This window comes from Ambystoma mexicanum, chromosome 1p, assembly GCF_040938575.1.
Source record: "Ambystoma mexicanum isolate Mex_15411 chromosome 1p, UKY_AmexF1_1, whole genome shotgun sequence".
In the NCBI taxonomy this organism is placed as follows: domain Eukaryota; kingdom Metazoa; phylum Chordata; class Amphibia; order Caudata; family Ambystomatidae; genus Ambystoma; species Ambystoma mexicanum.
The window spans coordinates 735660298-735681047 of NC_090921.1; the positions used below are offsets into that span (position 1 = coordinate 735660298).

At 43.9% G+C, this 20750-nt stretch overlaps 1 protein-coding gene across 1 annotated transcript in view; it reads left to right on the plus strand.

The window, feature by feature from the left end:
* PSMD4 (proteasome 26S subunit ubiquitin receptor, non-ATPase 4) overlaps positions 1-20750 on the plus strand; it is a 498575-nt gene that overhangs the window by 449512 nt on the left and 28313 nt on the right. The window contains exon 9 of the mRNA XM_069650246.1: positions 2408-2475. Coding sequence (XP_069506347.1) covers positions 2408-2475 — 68 coding nt within the window. The remainder of the gene's footprint in view (positions 1-2407; positions 2476-20750) is intronic.

Below are 20750 nucleotides of genomic sequence, written 5' to 3' on the forward strand. Positions count from 1 at the left end.
GGTCTACGCACATCTTCATAAAATTATACTGCGTCGACAGGGATTCCAGGGAAGAGTCGGCCAAGCAGTGCTACGCAATCAGTTAGTTTGAAGGAGAGCCTGGTGAGGAGGTAAGAGTAATTGCTGCTGTTGAGCCTTGCCACCTCCTGTGGTTGTGTATGTACTGCTATGCCTGTCCCCATGCTGGAGAAGGAACAAGTTACTTGCCTGCAACTGTTCTCCAGCATGGGTCTGGCATGGATTTACATACACACCCTCCCTCCTGCCCCTCTTGGTCATACTACCACTTTACATGCTACCAAATCCGAAGATGGCTGCCAGAGGAGGGGCTTATGGAGAGGGCACTCATTGCCTGGGGTAGTATGACCCAGAGCTCAGTGATTGTGTTATAGGAGAAAGACAGTTTATAAACAAAAGTGAAACTGTTTTTTCTTTTTCGGAGGATTCCCAGCCTGACAACTGGGAATGTGAATATTCATGAGCATGTGAATCCATGTCAGACCCATGTTGGAAAACAGTTACAAGTAAGTAGCTTGTTCCTTTTCATTCATTCTTACCATATTTCACTCCTCCTGCTCACGTTATCTGGGTCCTGTAGTTTCCTCCACGATTTACATTTATAATTTATCCCATTCTACATTTTGCCACAAAAAACATGAGTCCTATTTTTAACCTGCATGGACCCTTGACGGACAGTGGACATCTGGTGAGTCAGTTCGTGCTGGCCATGATGAACACTGTGCACTAAGCCTGTGGTCTATTTAGATCCCACAGGCCACATTCCTTCTGGGGAGGAGGAGCAGTTTGACTCCTCCACAGCACTAGCTAAGCTTTTAAAATGCCTGGTATCTGACATTACAAATCTATCCAACTAATAGTTAATTGCGCCTTATCTTAGACAATAACTACCTTCTTCAGTGCTTGCCTATGTCTATATGATTGTTTGCATGAGAGAGCCCTCCCAGTGCCACTCCCCCCCCCCCCCCTAGTCCATTATAGGGCCTTAAAGATATCTCACCTGACTCTAAAGTGTTGGTTCCTTCCAACACTGTCCAATGGGGCCAGCCAGCCACCCAGTCGGAACTGATATTTCTCAGACACTCTGCAGGACAAAGAAATAGGGGGGGGGGGGAGGGGGGGTGTTCGGTTGCCCCGTCTACCCCCACCACCCCCAAACTTCCTGTCCTGCCAGTCACTCAAAGACCCTTCACTGGCTTTCCAAGGGATGTCATGCGAAGACAGATGAATTAGAGGAACCTCCCCACCCACCCAGGTAGGTAGACGAAGACCCAAGAAAGGACAAGCAATCTTGTTCAGGACTGAAAGTACAGCTTCCATTTTGGGCCAATGGTGATCCTGGTGTTCCCCATTGCAGCTGCGATGACAGCATGAGATAAATGTTCTCAAAAAGTTGTGCAAACGGTTCTGTCACCCACCTGAAAAGGAAGACCAAAAGGTTACTGGAGAAATGGGAAAAGGATACAATGTTTCCAGCACTCCACATAAGGTGGGTTGTGCTGATCTCAAAAAAGAAAGTACAGGTAGCTCCTTGGTAAAAGGGTGTTAACAAAGGGGGAAATAAACTTTACAGTGGAAGCTCCTGGAGCTTCCAGTAACACTGCACCGGAAGTGCTGTGTGCTACTTCAGTAAAATGTAGATGCCAGAAAAGGCAGAGGAAAGCATGACTCCAAAACAATATACCAAAAAGAGGGGGGGAAAAAAGGTTTCTCGAGTAAAAGAATGAGTGTTGGAAAAGGGTTCCATTTACTCAGTAGAATCGGACAAAAAACCAAGAGTCCAGCAAAAAGTGCTGCAGGAACTAACAGGTGGAGATAATTTCACTCAAGAAGGCAAACCTGCTCGAACACCTTACGAGTCCCATATTTATCGAATCTGTTTTATTGATCTAGAAACCACTTGACATTTCCCAACACAATGCGCATACCTTAACATTTTTTAAAAGGTAGGTTATGACAAATTTGTATCCAATATAGGCAGAGTACATTCTGATCAGTTTTGGTCTTTCATAATTTCGGAGAATGCTATGATCCTGTCTAAGGTTCCACTTATGGAACCGTATACAGGTAGTAGTTGAGCAATTTTTGATTTTAAAAATACTGTGAATGATGGGTTTTTATAGATTAGATTTATTAAGATGTGTACTAACCCTTTTTTCATTTCTTTTATTTTTTACTGAAAACTGATAACCTGTAGGATGGATATGTATAATGCTCACACTGGTGTTTATAATCAATAAATAATTGTTTTTTTATGCATTGGTGTAACAGGTTTCTTGATAAATGTAAACCATACACACACACAAATAAAAAATAAATAATCAGGCACTTTGTTTGCAAGGAATAAACTAAATAAGCTACTTTGCTTTTTTTTCCCCCTCCCATGTAGAGTTTGTACCAGGGGAGTCTGCTGATCTTGACAGTGGTGCTGCCATGGATACTTCAGAGCCTTCAAAGGTACATCTCCCCCTGATAAACTGCTCTGGATTAAGGGTTTGTGGGTTTGTTTTGATCATTGGTCCCTTCTATATGCAGCACACAGTTCATGTGAAATCTGCTGTGGTACTTTTGGAATAATTTCATCAGTATGCTTTATTATTTGGAAAACCAATTTAAACCTTAATCAGCTAATGACAAATCTGGGGCTAATTTCTGCAGCAGCCACAGCAGTGTCTGATGGGTACAGAATTTCTTCCAACCTGTTCTCTTCCATCATTCCAAACATGCCCTCTTTTACCCCATCATTGTGTGGTGGACAGATGTATAGAAGGCCAACCTAGTTTAGTGTCAGGGACCACTCTGGCAGTTCAAGGTAGGTGGAAGAGTGGTCTAGACCAAGTCTCAATAGGTGGGGAGTTTGAGTATACATAGTACAAGGTCAGGGATTACACTTACACACTGTTATTTTTTATTTTTAGCATTTGGTTTTACAAAAGAAAACCTTAAGCTTATTAGAAAAATAAAACAAACTTTTTTTAAACACATAAAAGAAATGTAAACACTCTTCTATTGGAAGCAAGAAAAATTCTGAAAATAAAAAATCATTAGGGGTGCATACTTATATCACCCCCCACGATTGCGTGTGTTTTATCTATTCACATAGATAATTCTTTAAAACATCAGAGAACGGCTGTTTTTAAAGCTTAGCACTCTCCGTACAGGATGAGGGACCACCACTCAACTAACGTTCCTGTTGTAGATTTCTTGACAAAGTGGCCCAACCATCTGTGTCTCTGATTATTCAATGTGGGGCATACCGTAATCAGATGTTGTAGGGTTTCCATTAGTCCTCCACACCCCCTACATATGTAGTCTTTGAGCTGTGGGCTTTCTTGCTTCCAGTACTTCTTTGGTGGGCATTAGATTCAGTCTGTCTCATGAACTCTCTTCTATGCATACTACAAGGGAATTCTTTCAAATACTCCTGAGGATTCCCTCTTGCCCTTTGGTTTCTTCTGTCCATGCAGCTTCAATGAACGAACATTGTCTCTAGTGTAAATCCAAAAGTTGTTTTTTTTTTTACTTTGGCTGGGTTTAACATTAAGGTCTCTTCTGAAGTGCTCAATTCCTCCAGGATTGACAGGCAACTGTTCTTCCAGGCATTTAAAATCTTATCAAGGTCTTGTTGGAGAGCTTGCTTCAAAACCTTAAAGCATCCTTCCCGCTCGTTCAAGAGGCATTTGCGGAATGAGGCCAGGATCTTCCATTGCACAATTGTCCAGAATGAGTTAGGGCCCAATTCCTCTTGCATTAGATCAATGGGAGTGCAAGAGGGGAGGGCCAACACCTGTCTCCAGTAGGTGCCTTCCAGTTTTGGTCAAAGTTATAATATGGCTTCAGAGCCATCATTTATAATAGGTACCTTTGTGGTATAAAAGTGAATGGCCAGTTGCATGGAGAACTTGCAGTATTTCTTTCCAATGATTTTTCCCTGCGAGGTGAGGTTTCTCATTTGTAATCTTAACCTGGTCTCTTGAGGTGCTTCTATTGCACTGTTGTTGATGCAAACCCCCAGGTACACGAGAATTTCACCTTTAAAGAACCATGCTCGTTTCCCAGAAGGTTTGTGGATGATTTTTTTCCCAGAGACTTTCAGAATTTTTGTTTTTGCGGCATTCACTTTTAGACTGTTTACGTCTAGATAACTCGCCACAGCATCCAGTTGCCTCTGTAGGCCTAACTTGGTTCGGTCAAGCAGGATCAGGTCGTCTGCATAAAACAGACGACCAACGGCAGCCATTCCCAATATTGGTGGAAACATTCTGATCTTCTCAAAGGCTAAAGGGATGTCCGAGATGAATTGATTGAAAAGCGTAAGGGCTTTTCTGCAGCCTTGTTTCAGTCTGTTTGTTGTCACCATTTGTTCGATGAGGTTGCCTTTTTTTATCCAATCTGACACGCATGGTGGTGTTCGTGTACAGGACCATAAGTGCTTCTCAGGGCTTTTGGGCAGTTCCATTTTTTTTAACTTTGCCCACAATTTGTATCTTTCGATCATATCAAACGCTTGCGCGAGGTCCACTGAGGCCATGTGGACCTTAGTCTTTGGTTTTGCTTTTACAGTAGACTTAATGTGATTTATCAAAAACAAATTCAGGGCAGTTCCTATACCCATTTTGAAGCCTGCTTGCCACTTGTCGAATAGACCTTAACTAGTCCTCCAGGTGTTGAAGGCTCTCAAAATCAAGGCACCAAAGATCTTGCCCATAACATCAAGAAGGGCGATAGGTCTAGAGTTAGATGGATACGCCCTATCGCCCTTCTTGAATATGGGCACGACAGTCGATAATATTAAGGCCTTGATTTTGGCTTTATCTGTCGAAAAAGACCACAGGTTGTTTGAGTAGTGCTGTAACCCTATAGGGTGATCAGATTTAAACAGTCTCGAAGTTAATATTTCAAGCTGCGGACGATACTCCATTCAGCAATATGGAATTTTGTGGGGTATTAAAGTTCTTTAATATCTTCTATATTCCACTAGTGTTTTTGGAAGAAATCAAGCTCAACATCCTTTGAGCGTCTCTTTGATGCAGAAGCCATTTGTGGTTCTTTAACCAATGTTTGTATTGTTTTAATTTTTTTGTTTTCAAATCCCAACGTTCATTCTTGGCTCTGATCAAGATAGCGTTGAGAGCTTTTTTTTCCGTCTAATGTCAATATCAAATGCTTGCTTTCGTTTAAAAACCACATTTAGAGGAACCCATAGAAGTCTCCTTGTATAATTCCAGTCTATTAGTCTTGGCATCCCTGGTCTCGGCTTCATCTTCAACTAGGAGTCTATTCTGCCCAGGTTGCACATAAAGCGAACAACTTGTTGTACTCTGGATCACAATGGGCCGGTTACCAATGAACCTGGTTAATATCTCATGGTCACTCTTATTCGAAGGTCTCACAGTGAAGTCTGTCAAATTGCCAAATAGGTTCTCTGAGGCAAACAGTCCAGTGTTTGTTGTTCTGCACCTCTTTTCCAGGTACATTTCGCCGGAATGTCATCCTTTGTGTGACCATTCACCATGTGGATATTTCTTTCATCTCATCTCTCCAAGTAAATCCCATAGCTACTTGTGGAGTAGGATTCATTAATCGATTAGATAGAACTTTGGCTTTATCGTCAAAACAGTGGATGTTTAAGTCACCACAGATGAGGGTTTCAAAATTCGATGACAATTCCCTAGCACTATCCATAGTGTCCAATACTGTTTTGACGTACTCCTCATCCCCACCGTATTCCAATAGAGGTTGATGAGTGATTTTTTTCAACAGCTTGTGTTCTTTTAAACCTGTTGAAATAAGGAGCGCTAAAATCCAAGGTGATGGGTGAAACTTTTTATCCACTTTAAATTGTATGTTTTTTAGAGCAATGAAGGGGCCTGCCATGCGGCGCCTCTTATTCCCCTTAACTGCAGGGTTGATGGATACCTCCTATCCGTCAAGTAATGGAGCTTCACACAACCAAGTTTTTTGGAGACAAATTATTTCATGATTGTTAAATTTCAAATCTCCAGCAGAAAATAAATGAGCAAAGCCTTGTGTAATCCATAAGCCTAAAGAGACATATTTTTCCCGACTGGCTCCTTGTGTTTCTACTCTGTTTTCGGCTATGAAGTCGAAGTTCTGCTTGCCTGAATCCCTGCCAGCCATGACCAGTTGTCGCCTTCTTCTTGTTTGTTACTTTCTAGGGGGCTTCTCCCTTTAGTCGCATGCTTCTTTGTCCTATTTGCCACAGTTCATTTTAGATTTTATTGACAACAGGGATAACTTATATTGCTTAAATCTCTCTCCTGTTGACGAAATTCGATGTTGGGAGAATGTCTAAAGTTTTTAGAGGCCTTAGATGCCCAATGTTGGCTCTTTATTTTTTGCCACTTCGGATTCTTCAGTGTTGTACTCTAACAGCTCGAATCCCGTAGGTACTAGCTTGCCAGCAACTTCTGTGATGTTTTTTTCTATCTTTGGAGGCGACATAGATTATAACTTTGTCCATTCTCTCCTCCTCTGGGAATTTGATCAAGTGGAAGTCACTAGTCACTGGAGTCAATATTTCTCAGACTCGGGGAAACAGTGGCACAAGCGTAATATGTTGGCTCGGTTTAGCACCAGTCCGTCATTTCTTCTGTGCACATTTTCTAATAGTAGATGATAGGATAAATTGTCTTTACGATCTGGGTCCTAAAGATTGGTCTGAATTGGAGTTTCGTGTTTTGGTCAACGTTTTCGCCTCGCTAAAACAGCTCTCATGTCTTTTGTCAATATTCTTTTTTCTCTTCCGTTGTTAAGAATTGAGTGGTGTCGTTTTGTGAGCGTGCCTTAGGTTTTAGGGGCAGAAATTGGGAAGGCACCTCATCTTCTATGCATGTCTTGTTGTTCGCCTGTTTCTTGTTGGGCTTCTGGTACGGGGGACTCTCGTTGATAAAGGTACAAACTTAGAAGAGCATTCAACTAATTCTGAGTCAGAATCTGGAGGTGCTTTTTTCCGTGCAACATTCAATGGTTCCGTTATTCGGGAAGCCTCCTTATTTTTTGGCTCATTTGAGGGTTTAAAAGTAACTGATCTTACTATAGGGTGAGTTATAGGTTTGTCTTACTCTATATTTTTTTCACCAATTTTCCGTTTTAGGACGTAGAAGGGCCCCATCCTGTTGGTTGGATTGGTGTGAACTGATGGTGTAAGTGCACTTTCCGTAGGATCCAAGTCTGAGGAATCCACGTAGCAGGATTCCTTGTCATGATCTAAGGTGACCTGTAAGCAAATAGCCTTTCCTGATCGGTATTCGGGCTCTTCTTCCTCAATGTTGGATTCACCTTCCGTTAATGAGTAGATAAATCCAGAAGTAACTCTATGTCCTCGTCTCTATCGTGTTCCCTAGCGACCTCCTTCAATTTACAGGTTCCTTTAGCTATCTCACCCGCTTCAGGCTGTTTACTAGGAGTGCGCCCTAAGATAACGTCACCTGCCAGGGAATGGGTTACTACCTTCCTAGTTAACCCTTCTGAATTTTTGACAAAGTGTAGTTGCTTGTCGTTTGTCTTGATTCTATTCAAGGAGTCTGTTATGGTTTTCTGTAATTTCTGTTGAATTTTTTGTTTTGCCCCTGAGGCTTTTACGAGCTGTCTTTTTAGAGTTGGGGGGGGGGGGGGGGGGTTCTCGTTACTTCAACTTTGAAAAAATGTCTAATTTCAGTTTCTTTGCGGGACCCTGATCTTTGTCCTATGGGTACCTTTTAAAGAAGCTGGATTTTTTCTTTTTTTTTTTTGTTTAAATCCTGCAGTGAGCATGCACCTCCAACGACTTCCAAATCCAAACCCAGCGTGGGTGTGATTCCATTAAGTTGTGGTGGTTGGACACTGGTGGGAGATTTTTATTCTCCAGATGTCACTCTAGTACATTCTAGTCGGACTCCATTGATTGTTTTTTCGAAATCCCTTTCTTGTTGCATTTTGGGGATCATCCTTCTCCTTGACGAGCTGGTCTGATTTACTCATAGGCTCTATCTGTAGTTGAAGGAGCCCAGGACTCCAAAGTCTCTGTTGCCACATCCTTGAACCCACCAACCCCCTTGGTAGTTTATCCAAATCTTGTTAGATCAATTTTCTCAGATTCAGTTTTTCTTTTGGTTTTATCTTTCATAACAGATTAAATTATGCTATGTAGGATGTTGGAGATACCCTCCTCATTTTTTATCAAGGTTAGTTTGAATGGCTGTGACAAAGCCTTCAATGAATATAAGCTTTGAGTGAAGCATAGCGATTAATATCGATTGATCTCTGACTTGATCATTGAGTGATTCGTGCAGTTTCATATGCAGTGTTAAAGTTAAAGTGAGGGCAGCAATTAAATCAGTGTTCATTTTTATTTTTTATTTGGTTAGCTGATAAATCAACCTTTCAAATGTTACATTTCATCATTATCATTTTATATCAGATCATTCATAATCAGTAAATATCAACTAAATAATCATACAAACTAAAATCTGTCACAAAAGTTAAAATAAAACTCATATTCCATGATTTCAAATTAAAGCTAAATATCACTGAATATGCAATCAATCGAACAGAGAAAAAAAGCAAGAAGGAAACTAAGATGAAGTTATTCAGTTACCACACTTCCGACTACCGGAAGAATCGAGTCCAAAAAATGAACTATCGCTACTCGTCGCCTGCTTGGTGTTCACAAAAATCATTTGCCAAATTTGCTTTATTTCAACTGGGCGAAAGATGGCGAACAACCCTTTGAAATGTAGATTGCGTTCAGCAACTAACAAAGGGCAGACCAGTATTCGATGTTGTAAGGTTTTTTTTTTCAAGATGGTTTTGCAGTAGCAACAATAGTTTTGAGCTCAAGGTATTTGCTTGCATCTGGCTAACACATCCCTAGTGGGCCAAAGGTTAAATCTAAATCGCATGTATTGGGTGCGAATATGAGGAGAGGGGCAAGCTAACAGATGATCAGCTGGTTCACTAGAACGTTTGGACCCAAATAACAATACATCAAAATCTTTATATCTATAGCATTTTGTTTGATTGTAACACCGATCAAACTGGAACATTTTGATTTTGGCTCACCCAGTGTTTTGAAGAAGCATTTCCAGTGTAACTGACGCATCTGTCAAGGCATTTAGAATGTACTGACGCCAATGAGATGGAAAAATAATCATTGGAAACCAATAGGTATCGTGCAACTACACTCAACAAATTTGCCGCTGAAATGCCCACCAAACATTTTCTCAATAAAGAACACATGTACCACACAACTCGTGAATGAAGTGACAATAGGCCCAATTCAAACCGTATTATCGGTAATGGAGTGCAGTTTGGTAATTGCAAGACTTTCCTCCAAAACCGAGACTCCAGTCTATCCCAATCTGCATCATCTTTCGGGGCTCTCGTTTCCGATCCGTACAATAATGTGGGTATTACTTTCTGCTGATAAAACATGATATGTTTATATGAAAATTTCCCATATTTATATGCCAACATTTTTGCCTGTAATGTTAATGTACGCAGTTTATTTAAATCCAACAGATAGATATCATGTTCGGCGTTTCAAGAAATGAACAATCCCAGATATTTATACTGGAGAACAACCTGCAAATTGGTATTGTGTAGTTTCCATTTATATCTGGTATCTGGTACTGCGACTATTCTTACAGATAAGAATCTGTGTTTTTTCAGTGTTAATCGATAAATGATTTGCCTCCGCATAAAATTTGAAGGCCACTCTGTGTTTGGGACAACAAAACCAAATCGTCCGCGTATATAAAAGCCAAATAATTTTCTGAAGACTGAGTGTCGGAGCATCTCCCACCACCTCTATCAATGTTTCCCCCATATCTAAAATGAATAGGTTAAACAGTGTTGAGGCCAAAATACACCCCTGTTTGAGTCCTCTTAAGGTGGAGAAAATCAAAGATAAATGCCCCTGATTGGAAAGGCTAACTTGCATTGTATCAGTGTGAAGGTGCATAATCAGCGCAAGTAGGGAGGGCAGAGATTTATAATGCTCCAGCTTCCGATATAATAGTCGATCAATAGAATCGAAAACAACTTTAATGTCTACAAATGCCACATATAACGGACGCTTTCGCTGCGCATATTGTGCTTTAAGCATATTAAGTGTAATGTTAGGTTATGTGCCCAATGCCGCTGCAAACCCCACTTAGAAAGGATCTTGCATCCGACACTTAGGGTCCAAGCATTTAGATCTTTCAAGATAAGCCTGCTAAAAAAATTGCCTGGGGCATCCAGCAAGGCTATTGGCCTATAGCTCGTTGGCAAGAGTTGATCCCCTTTTTTATATACCAGTACAACAATCTAGTGCGTCCAGGATTGGGGCAGCTTTTGTGTTCGGTTGATAGCAGTGAAAATGTCAAACAGAATAGAAGCCCAGAGTTCCGGATGTTACTTGAACATGACATACCATCTAACTGGAATTCCAGATGAAATGCGTTGGCCACAACAGCCGAATTCAAACTGCTGCCCCCTGAAACCAGCGAGTATAGTTGGCTGAAATGTGATATCCACTTTGCTTCAGATACCCCATTTGCTTGAACGATTACTTGCGAACCATGTATAGAGTAATTTAGTATGGCCCATATGTTTGCTGTGTTTTTAGATTCAAGAGCATATAACATTTGAGCACCGTCAACCTGATAAAGGGAAACCTTTTGGCTGTGTATCCAGTTCTTGTAGTTGGTACGTAATCTTATTAGCATATGTGCCCTTAGATCCACTGGGTACTTTAAGACTTGTTGTTTTTGCAGCCTATACAGGGTTTTTCTCATCTTGACATCTCGACTTCTTGATTGTAAACATGCAGCTTTGGTTTGGGTCCAGCTTTGGCATGTGTATGGCATTGGAACATCTGCATCATATCACTATATACTAAATTATGCGGCGCACCTACCAGGCAATGTTTGTCTAACTCGTTGGTAAGAAGAGAACCAAAAGCTATGATTGGGTGCTCCGACCATCATAGTCTGTTTTGCTGGTTGTTCACCAAAATATTACCCTGGGTGAACATAGTTACTGACCATACCTGTGCTTCCAGACATCCATCTCATTCTAAGCATGTCGCGATCGCTTTCATTAGTTGCTACAACACACAAATCAGAGACGCTTGATAACAATGCATGATTAACATAGATGTAGTCTAAAAGGGAAGCAGATTTCCCTCTGCGCCACGTAAAATGTGCAGGGGAATCAAACATGCATGTTCCATTCAACATATGTAGACTTCGAGATTCAATAAAGCTCCTCCACATTTGCACCCTCACTCCATTTGAAGCGGCATCCTCTATCATACATTGCAAGTTGAAATCAACCGCTAATATGATATACACTAAAGAAACATACAAAAGAATTAAATTCATTAGGTCATTCAAATCATTAATGAACTTCGTATTTGAGATTCCCAAAGGGTTCCAATAAAGATTGATCAAAGCAACAGATGACTGTGTAAAAAGTTTCACCAACTGCATATATGCATTGGGGGCTGCCCAGGACTCCGATCTTAAACCTATACCTGCTTTAACAGCAGTTAAGAGTCCAGAGGAGCATCTGCCCCGGGTTGCTCTAAGCACAGGATTGAGATGTATCATACCGGGGGAACTAGCATCCACGTTTCTTGCAAGAGTACTACAGCGTGTTTGCCAATATGATTAATATTATTTAGCAGGTGACGAAACCCCCTCGTGTTCCAACTCAAAAAAGAAAGTTCATGTGACTTTAGTGGAGATGCTAGTTATTTGCATTCATTTTTACATTTTGTACATTGGGCAGGACTCGAGTTTTGAAGACTAGATTTCATAGTGCTAGTTTTATGTGAGGTTTTGTTTTTCCATTGAGGCACAATTCTCATTTGTGTTGACCCTTCTGTGAAGACCTCCAAGCCTAACCTATAGAGTTGATTTTTCGCAGCCCAAATGGTGTTCTGAATGACACGTGAGTGCAACCAGAGTTTTACTATGTTTAGGTTTGGCTTATTTATGAATTCGACCAGCTTTATATCTGATGAAGCTATATCCTCAACAGAGGTACATCAGAAAAATGCCCATTACCACTCGCTGACTTAAGTCATACTGAATGTTCGGCCATGGTCTGCAGGCCAGGACCAATGAATACGTTGCAGGTCGATTTTCTCTTCGATTCAAAAACCGATTCTCCGGTTTATTATGAGTGCTGTTTTTAACTCGTTGGGGCAGAGGAGGATCAGAGGTAGTCTGCCCATTTGATAAGACATTATCAATTAGATTGAGAAGTTGGGGAGGTATAGCGGCTAAAACGGTGCTGCTCACCTGCTTTGAGCCATGAGCTTTAGTCCCTCATCACAAGGGGGTCCAAAATGTACTTTTTTCACTATAGCGGGTACCTCCAAATCAGTTTCTTTATTTTTAATGGCACCTGTGATTGCTTTAGGAGCTGGAGAGCAATCCGCCAAACACACATCTTTAGACACCTCTGCCGCAGGCTTTATTGGCTGTAATAAGGACTGCTGTTGGGCTATAGAATGGGAAACATGTGTTTGACAGGGGCCCAAAATAGCTGGTGGCGGATGCCCAGCCATATACGCATCAACTGCTTTGCGTATCTCCTGGCGATGATCAGCTAAAGACTGAGAAGCTTCCCCACTTCTCATATTCCTTGTTGATGAGTCTGAGAGATTGGATTCCAACTTTGGAATGTTCTTATTATCCATCTCATGTACTATTTGAATCAATTCATCTAAAGGAGCATAAAATAAAACATTTACATTTGTGGCCGGCAAGCTATTAGTACTTTTAGCCTGATTTAAATGTACATTTTTTTGTTTTGTAATAGCACTCGAGGCTATTAGCAGATTTTTTGTGTGCAGTTTTTTTTAAAATCTATTAAGCTATTTAGATGTCGATGTGGAGTTAGAACTTTTCAAAAATGTTTGATTTTTTGGTAGTTTGTTCGATAGCCCTCTTTATCTTTGCCTTAGGTGCCGGGACATTCTGTTCGCCGTGTCCTGGGGCAAAGATGGCATAGGCTTCTTTAACCTGTCCCACAATTAGTGGCTGCTCTACAGTCACATCTGGAACCCCATTTGTACCCTCCATTATAACTTTATCGTGGAAGGGAGGAGGGAACATATTCCCCTGACCCTAGGCTATCCTGTACCATGGACGGCTCCCTCTCCATAGCATCCTGTACCAAAAACACATAATGTACAGAAGTTTATGTTGCAACAGTCATACACTTTACATTCTTGTTTAATTCAGGGCCTACAGAACCTGTATCTCGGCTCACAATCTTGATGATCTCGTTTTGCCACATAATTTTTTCAAATTGATTAGCTTGGGCCAACAACTTGACATCCAAAGTGCCAAAAAGGTTGGCTAGGGACTGTAACGCCACATTCATGGCATGGAATGTAATCTCCAATAGGTTTTGTGAGCTCACCTTTTACCCCTGAGTCAAGCGGTTTATCTGTACTGCGGGGTCTCCTTGGTGTGGGATCAATGTATGATGCTGAGAGATTGGAATAGGGATGACTAATCTCAGCAAATAAGACTGGAGATCCCGATAGATTTTCTGCCAAGGTATGTGCCGAGAAACGGGAATTGTTCGACTCCAAGTCATTGACCGCCATATCACTCTGAGGTAAGTCAACTGGTGAGCATAAAGCCACCATATTAGGCGATGTAGGAGCAGCGCCCAAAATCATACTGTCTGACACCGATGTATTAGTCAAATTACTTGGCTTCTTTGCATTTTCCACAGCTGGTAAAGGAGCTTCATGCTCAGAAGGTGGAGTCTAAATCATCTAGGGGTGTTTTTGCCAAAGCCCACATCCGCTCCCTCCCCGCAATCAACCTGTTGCATGTTTACCACACTATCAGTTCCTTGCTTAAAGGGCCTATAGCGGAATCAGCTGTAGTAGGTTCAGATGCAGCATTGTGAGCGGGATTCATGGCGGCTGGACGTTGTCGATCAATCTTCTGTCTTTCGCAGCATTTTGGGGATTTTCAAATGCGGTCGACCACTAGGTGTGGAGCACAAGTGTGTTGCCGCACGTTTCCGTGTGTTGGGAATGGGAGAACATTTTCTAGTATCCTGGACTTGCGCCTCAAATTGAGGCAGCATGCCGGTTCTTAAAGAAGCCATATTAATATTCACCCACCAAAATGGTCAACTATTCCGAAGCCGAGGGATGTATATCGTACGAGTCTAAAGTACCAGCCGAAGTCACCCACGTTGCCACGTCTCTGTGACGAAGTCGGCAAACCGGTACTTCACCGGTACTTCGCTCGGTGCACGCACGTGCCTGTTTTTAAAGGCACATACCCAAAAGGGGAGGAGCCTGCGTGGTAAACAAGAAAGTTGCTCCAAAGCCCTCATTTAATATCTAAAGAGAAAAGTGGAAATATAAGATATTAGGGCCACAATTCCGAAGTAAGAAATCAGTTCACTGATAACGAACAAACGTCTTAGTACCGTTGATTGTAAAGGCAGTCCATCAACAAAGGATAATCCAGGTGAACGTAGCAGAAAACGCATAGCAACCCGGTACAAGCGGTACTTCACCGGTACTTCGCTCAGTGTTAATTGCTGTTGTCTTTTTCTCTGATAGTAGTTCAGTGCTGTCCATAGCAGCCAGTAATTCTTCATCCGCTAGTGATGTCTCGTCAGCATGTTTTTCTCTATTGGAATCAATATCTCTAGGACCTTGTAAGACTTGTGGTGCCTCAATGTTAATGCAGCGGGCAACTTGTGGATTACATGGGGGAGTCTGTGGTAACAGTCGGACCATCCTCCTCTCCTTTCCCAAAGTGCCACAGTCTACTTGTAGGTTCAAAGAATGCAGGGCAATACGTTTTTCCAGACAAACTCCGGACTAGGAGGTAAATTCTTAGGAGAACCAGGCAGCAGCATCGCTGTATTAGTTAGATTCCTGATCTTGTTTTCTGAAGAAGAATCTTCGTTTGTGTAACATAGCTGAGGTTAATGTTGTGGGTTCCATTGGGATCGGTTCACTTTTTTTGCAGGAGGTCTAGTGTGAGGGTCTTGTCTTCCAAAATTATATACTTTTGAATTGGAAACTTGAGGAGCAATCTGGGGTGTTTCGTCTCTAGGGTCGTGCTCGGCCTCTTAAGTTTTAGCAAGTTTTTTGGGCTTTGTTGTACTTTGGTCGTTTGACTGGTCAAGTAACAGGACTGGAAGCTCCGTCATCATTTTATTCCTTCTCCTCCTCCCACTCTTTTTCTCCCTTTTTTATTTTTATTTGGTGTTTGTGGCAAGTTATCGATTACTTTCAATAGGTCCCCAGTGAGGACTTTGCAGCCTTTGTCTCGAGTCCAACTTGTGTTTGTTAAACAGCAAAGGAAGCGAGTGGCAAGTTAGTGCTGTCTGAATAATGATCAGCGAGATAGGCAGCAGGGTTAGCAGTCAACACATCAAGAACTCTCCCTAGTAATGCTAGAGTTTAAAGTGTTGAGGTACATTGGAAGATTATGGCACTACGGTATTTCAATAATGCAAGCGAATGATCATGGATCAAAGTTTCAAAGAGTAAAGCCCCCAACAGTCTCCCGATCCCAAAAGAGTCACAGCGTTGAGATTTTACAGTGGTGCAGAGGGGAGAACAAGGATCAAAGGGTGTTAGGCAAAGTTTGAATGCTGTACCCTCTGGGAACTATACAAACAACTGACTACAGGTGTAGGCAACCCAACCTTTGGTATAAGCTTGTACTAAACAGTTTTGGGAGCGTGTTGAGCAACCATGCTTATCTCAAGAGGGGAAATGTGAGCTGTAGTGGAGTTCCACAAGGATTCACAGTTACAGGTATTCAAATAAGCTTGCACTCAAGGTTTCTTGCATAAACAATTTATGTATTTCAGTTAAAGCCTTTTTTAGAAGGGAGCAATATACTAGTAAAATACAAATACACTTCAATACTGTACACTGAGTTTCTGAATCCGACAAGACCGTTTTGGGATGGCCCACAGACACAACCTACACCCCCGGATGACTTCAATGACAAGGGTGCTGGGGACATTAATATCTTACTGTTGGCATCCAGAACACTCTTAAAAAGTTGGTAAAAGGCAAAGGTTATTAGAACACAAGAAATTACAAATATTGATAATTAGGTCAGATACTTTCAGATAGCACTTAGAAGAGTCATTCAATTCAAATAGGCTAAGACAAAGTCAATGGGCAAAAGACTTTGTATAGGATGCAGTACTTCAGGTAAGTAAATGGAAAGGCCTTTACACAAGTTCTCGGGAGTCTTTGATAAAAAAGAATCAAATGTAAGGCCCAAGCTGGTTAGACTTGTGAGTTATGGAAGTTACAAGCACTTCTACAGTAAGAAGTAAGTTCTCTTAGACTTGGTTTACATTACCCTGATAAAGAAGAAAGAAGAAAAAAATGCAGCTGATGACTTCTGTTCCTGTGCAGCTCTGCGGATCTCACTGTTCCTGGGCCTCACTCGCGGTGACAAGAGGAAGGACGTCGGGGGACTCCTGCACTGCACTGGGACTGTCAAAACTGGCAACCAGCAAACTTCACTTTCAGTGGCTGTTTCGCGTTTCAGCTCCTTGCGGTACAGCAATAAGCGCGGTTCCTGGCTGTCAAGGTGGACTGTCCTTACTTCTGCAGTCCCGCACTCTGCTGAAGTGGCTCAGGCTTGGTCAGCCCTGCTTCGTGGGAGTCCAGAGAATCTTCCAAAAGCTTTAGGCCAGTTTTAAAGTAACACACACAATCTGGTGTCCATCTCCCTGGCTATACGGTTCGTGCAGCAACTCTGTGGAAATTCAACCAGTTCCGAGATGGGTGTCCAGGTGGCTTACTTTGGAGTCGATTGGTCCCACCAACTCAAAGGGAGAAGTCGTCCTTGCAGGGGCTTCTCTGTCGATGCAAACTTGACAAGTAGTCACTGCAGCAGGACTTCACCGGGCAAACCAACGTTCCAGGAGTTGCTGCAGGCATCCTCTTCAAGCTCTTCTTCGGTTCCTTCATCCAGTGATCCACTCTGCCTTCCAGCCAAAAGACACGCCTTTTATTCAGTTCTCTCCCATTCATTACAGCCTAGCTGTCACTCACCCAGCAGGGTGGCTGTCCTTGCTGGACAGTCAGCCAGCCAATCGCCCTAGTGTGCATTTGGGTATCCTAGGAGACTAAGCACACGGAATTTCGGGCACCTCCCTCACTTCCTGCCTACCCCAGACACTCGAGCGCCAGAGGCGGGTTTCTCTCAGAAACCCCACCAAAGGCAAAATGAACAGAGACCAAACCTGGTTTGGCGCGCAGAGAAACTCTCCAGAAGGACCTTCCCACAAAGACCTGGCGAAAAAGGACTGGGCACCATTTTAGCACGGATGGCTTCCGCGGTTACTTTATCACGAAACCGCGAATGGTCGCAGTAAATGCGCAAACCAAGGTAGTTCAAAACGAATCCACTGCCACCAGCCAGTCAATTGAGGAAAGGGTAACATAACAAATGTTACATGAGTATTTAGAAACTGGGGTTACTAAGTAAACTCCTCCAGCACACTATTGTAAGATTGGGTGTAGCAAGTACAATGCGAAGTAGAAATTTCGTTTTACTGCTCTGGGAAACAGTAGTTGATCCCAGAGAAGGTATTTAAAGCTTGTGAAGTCTGAAAGACTTCTCTGTGCCACTGCACTGAAGGTGCTTTGGGACAAAATTGGAAAAGATTATGCCTATGGAGTTGGTTAGACAACTCTGGGAGCAGTAGCAAAACCACTTCAAGGTAGCAAGGTGAGTGATCAAGGCTAATTCTGAAGAGGCAGTCAGCCTGCAAGGGGTCCTCATTGAGTACACACAGTGAAATGTCAAGGAACACACTTCGATAATAGGGTATACAAATATTTATTTATGGCCATATAACAAATGTCTAGCATGTAATATCAAACACTAAATAAGAGATGCATATATACAATCACTGGAGAAGGGCACAATACATAACAAACCCCTGCAAAATGACAGTAAGTATTAGTATGCAGGTCCACAGAGATACAACACTAACTTTAAAAGTCCATCCCTGAGATGTATGGGGCTTTGTGCCCAAAAGTTCACCAAAGTGCCAGAGTTTTGTAAGGCAGGAACAAATTAGTATAGGGCTTCTGGGGCTGTTAGGGAGAATTTTCATTTCTGTGCCAATTCCCTTTAACCTTAGACTCCTAGCTCTTTTGCTGGACTTGGGGCTTTTTAATTTTAACTCCTGAGTGATTGGGACTTTTTTTCTCACTTTCGTGGTTGTTCTGACTAGGATTTTTGTGTTTCTTACTGTTTAATGGAGTCTGGTAAACTCCATAGGCATTTGCTTTTGTATTGTGACACACAGCATCTTTTGTGCAGTGCCACTGAAGTCCCTGTTCTCCAGCATTGGGTCTGGCATGGATTCACATGCTCATGAATATTCGCCGTCGTCAGGCTGGGAATCCTCGGTAACGAAAAAAATCAGTATCAGTTTAGTTTCTGATCTGTCTTTCTTAGTAACCAATCACTGATCTCTGGGTCATACTGCCCCCAGCCAATGACTGCCCTCTCCCTAAGCCCCGCCTCTGGCAGCCATCCTCAGATTTTTACCGCACGCCCCAGTGTTGGGAGTCCTCGTGCTTTAGCTCTCGAGTTTTTTGCTGAGTTTCGCGCTTTTTCAAGAGATTTTCTCATTTTTTCGGTTTAATCGAGCCTCAAGCTCCACTGTGTCTACTTCCGACAACGGGGACCCATTTCGGAATTCTTCTACACCCCGCAAGGGTGAAGTTTTCATCGAGGTTACACTTCCTGGAGGATTCCGGAAGATCTGCGGCCTACCTCAACGGACATGGCCCCAGGACAAGGGAAACTCGATGCCCGGATCCAAGCTGTTCAGGTGCTGCCCTGGATGCGGATTACAAAACGTTTTCAAGGAGGACGAGCATTCGCGATGTCTCTACTGCCTTCATGAGGACAAGACGCACGTGGAGGAGGACTGTGCGTTCTGTAAGAACCTTTCGGAACGGACCAAACAAGATCGTCATTCCCGCCTCTCCGCCTGGCTGGAGAAGGGCACAGCAGGTGAGAAGGTGAAGAAAAAGTCTGAGCAGGCTTCTAAGTCCTGTGAGGGCGCCCCGGCGACGGGGGCCCAACAGAAGGCCAAGCACCGCGGGTACTGGGAGCGCCGAAAGGTCGGGCTCTTCGGCTGCCAGGCAGGGCGCTACTTCCCCGGTACGTTCGACCATGAGCCAGCGCTCTGGTTCGGGGAAGAGGAAATCCGAGAACCTGGGTAAGCCGCTGGAGCGGACCCGGTCGATCTCGAAGGGGGAGCGAGGCGCTGACCCTCCCCCCAAGGCGAAGGCCCAGGACGCACCTAAGGTGGTGAGGGCTTTGATCCAGCCGGCAAAGGCCTCTATCGAAGTGGTCGCTGCGACCCTGGCGAAGCTGGCTGAGACTACGCCAGTGGAAACGGCCTCTGGGCCCAGAGTATCCCTGCCACCGCGGAGGGAATCCTCTTTCCAGCCCATCATTAAGACCCCCGTGAAGTCCCCGGCAGAAAAATAAGGGTGGGGGCCGGTGGCCATTACAGACTCGGAATCAGCCTCTGAGGAGGAGCTGGTGGAAACCGAGAAGGGCCTCAACGAGAGGTTTGAGAAGGTTCGATCCCTGCTGACATGATCGAAGATAGCTACGAAGAGGGCCCAGTGGAGCGGCCATCCCGTCCATCGCAGCCATTACCCGAGCCCCAGGATAGCTCGGCAGCCATTATGTTGGCAATCCAATCCTTATGTACCGAGATAAGGACGGAGGATCCAGAACCAGGCCCGTCGGGGAGCCCTCCGAACAAGCGGAGGAGAGTCCACCCTGCTCCGGCCTTCGTGCCAGCGAGACCTGTGGACCTCTCACCCCCCTCGCCGGACCCTAGAGGATACGGCAACAGATACAGCGACGGGGACGGACGATGACGGCGGCGAAGACACAGTGGACATCCCGTCATCACCCCCACCCCTTGCAGGCTTCTCCAGCCGACGAAATTGGCTCTTTCCACACCATGATAACCAGGGCATCCGAGCTCTTCCTGCTCTGCCCTGAAAAAAAAAAGGAAGGGTTTCTGTACCAAGGACGAGAGGCCAAGAGGAAGTCGGTCCTCGCGGTGCCTTTGCTCGACGACATCTGGGACGAGGGGCTTGCTGTCCTCAAGAACCCTTCCACGACACCCGCCAAGAGGCACAGGTACAAGAAGAAGTACTGAGTCCCCGATGCCGCCCCCTTGTGCCTCAGGAACAGCCCACGCCGGACTCTGTCGTCTCGGCAGCGGCTAAGAAGAAGGCAGCGGATGTGGCGGCTTCAACTTCCACTTCCCCGCCGGACAGCGAGGGCAAGAAGTTGTACTCCATGGGACGACGAGTCATCTCGTCGGTGGCAACGACGATTAAGGCGGCCAATGCCTTAGCGATCGTGGCCCGCTACGACAGGGAACTCTGGTTCAAGATAGCTCCCCTGCTAGACTTCCTGCCTGACGACAAGAAGCCGGAGGCCCTAGAAATTCTGCAGGAAGGCGAGGTGGCATCGGATCACGCCATAACGGTGGCAACGGACATTGCCGATACCGGATTTCGCCAACTGGGCAACGGAGTTTGCCTCCGATGACGAGGATGGGTCAAGGCGACGGACTTTCGCCAGGACGTCCAGACCAGAGTGTTGGACATGCCGTTCGACGGCAACAACCTTTTTAGTAAGGCAGTGGACGAGTCTCTACAGGCC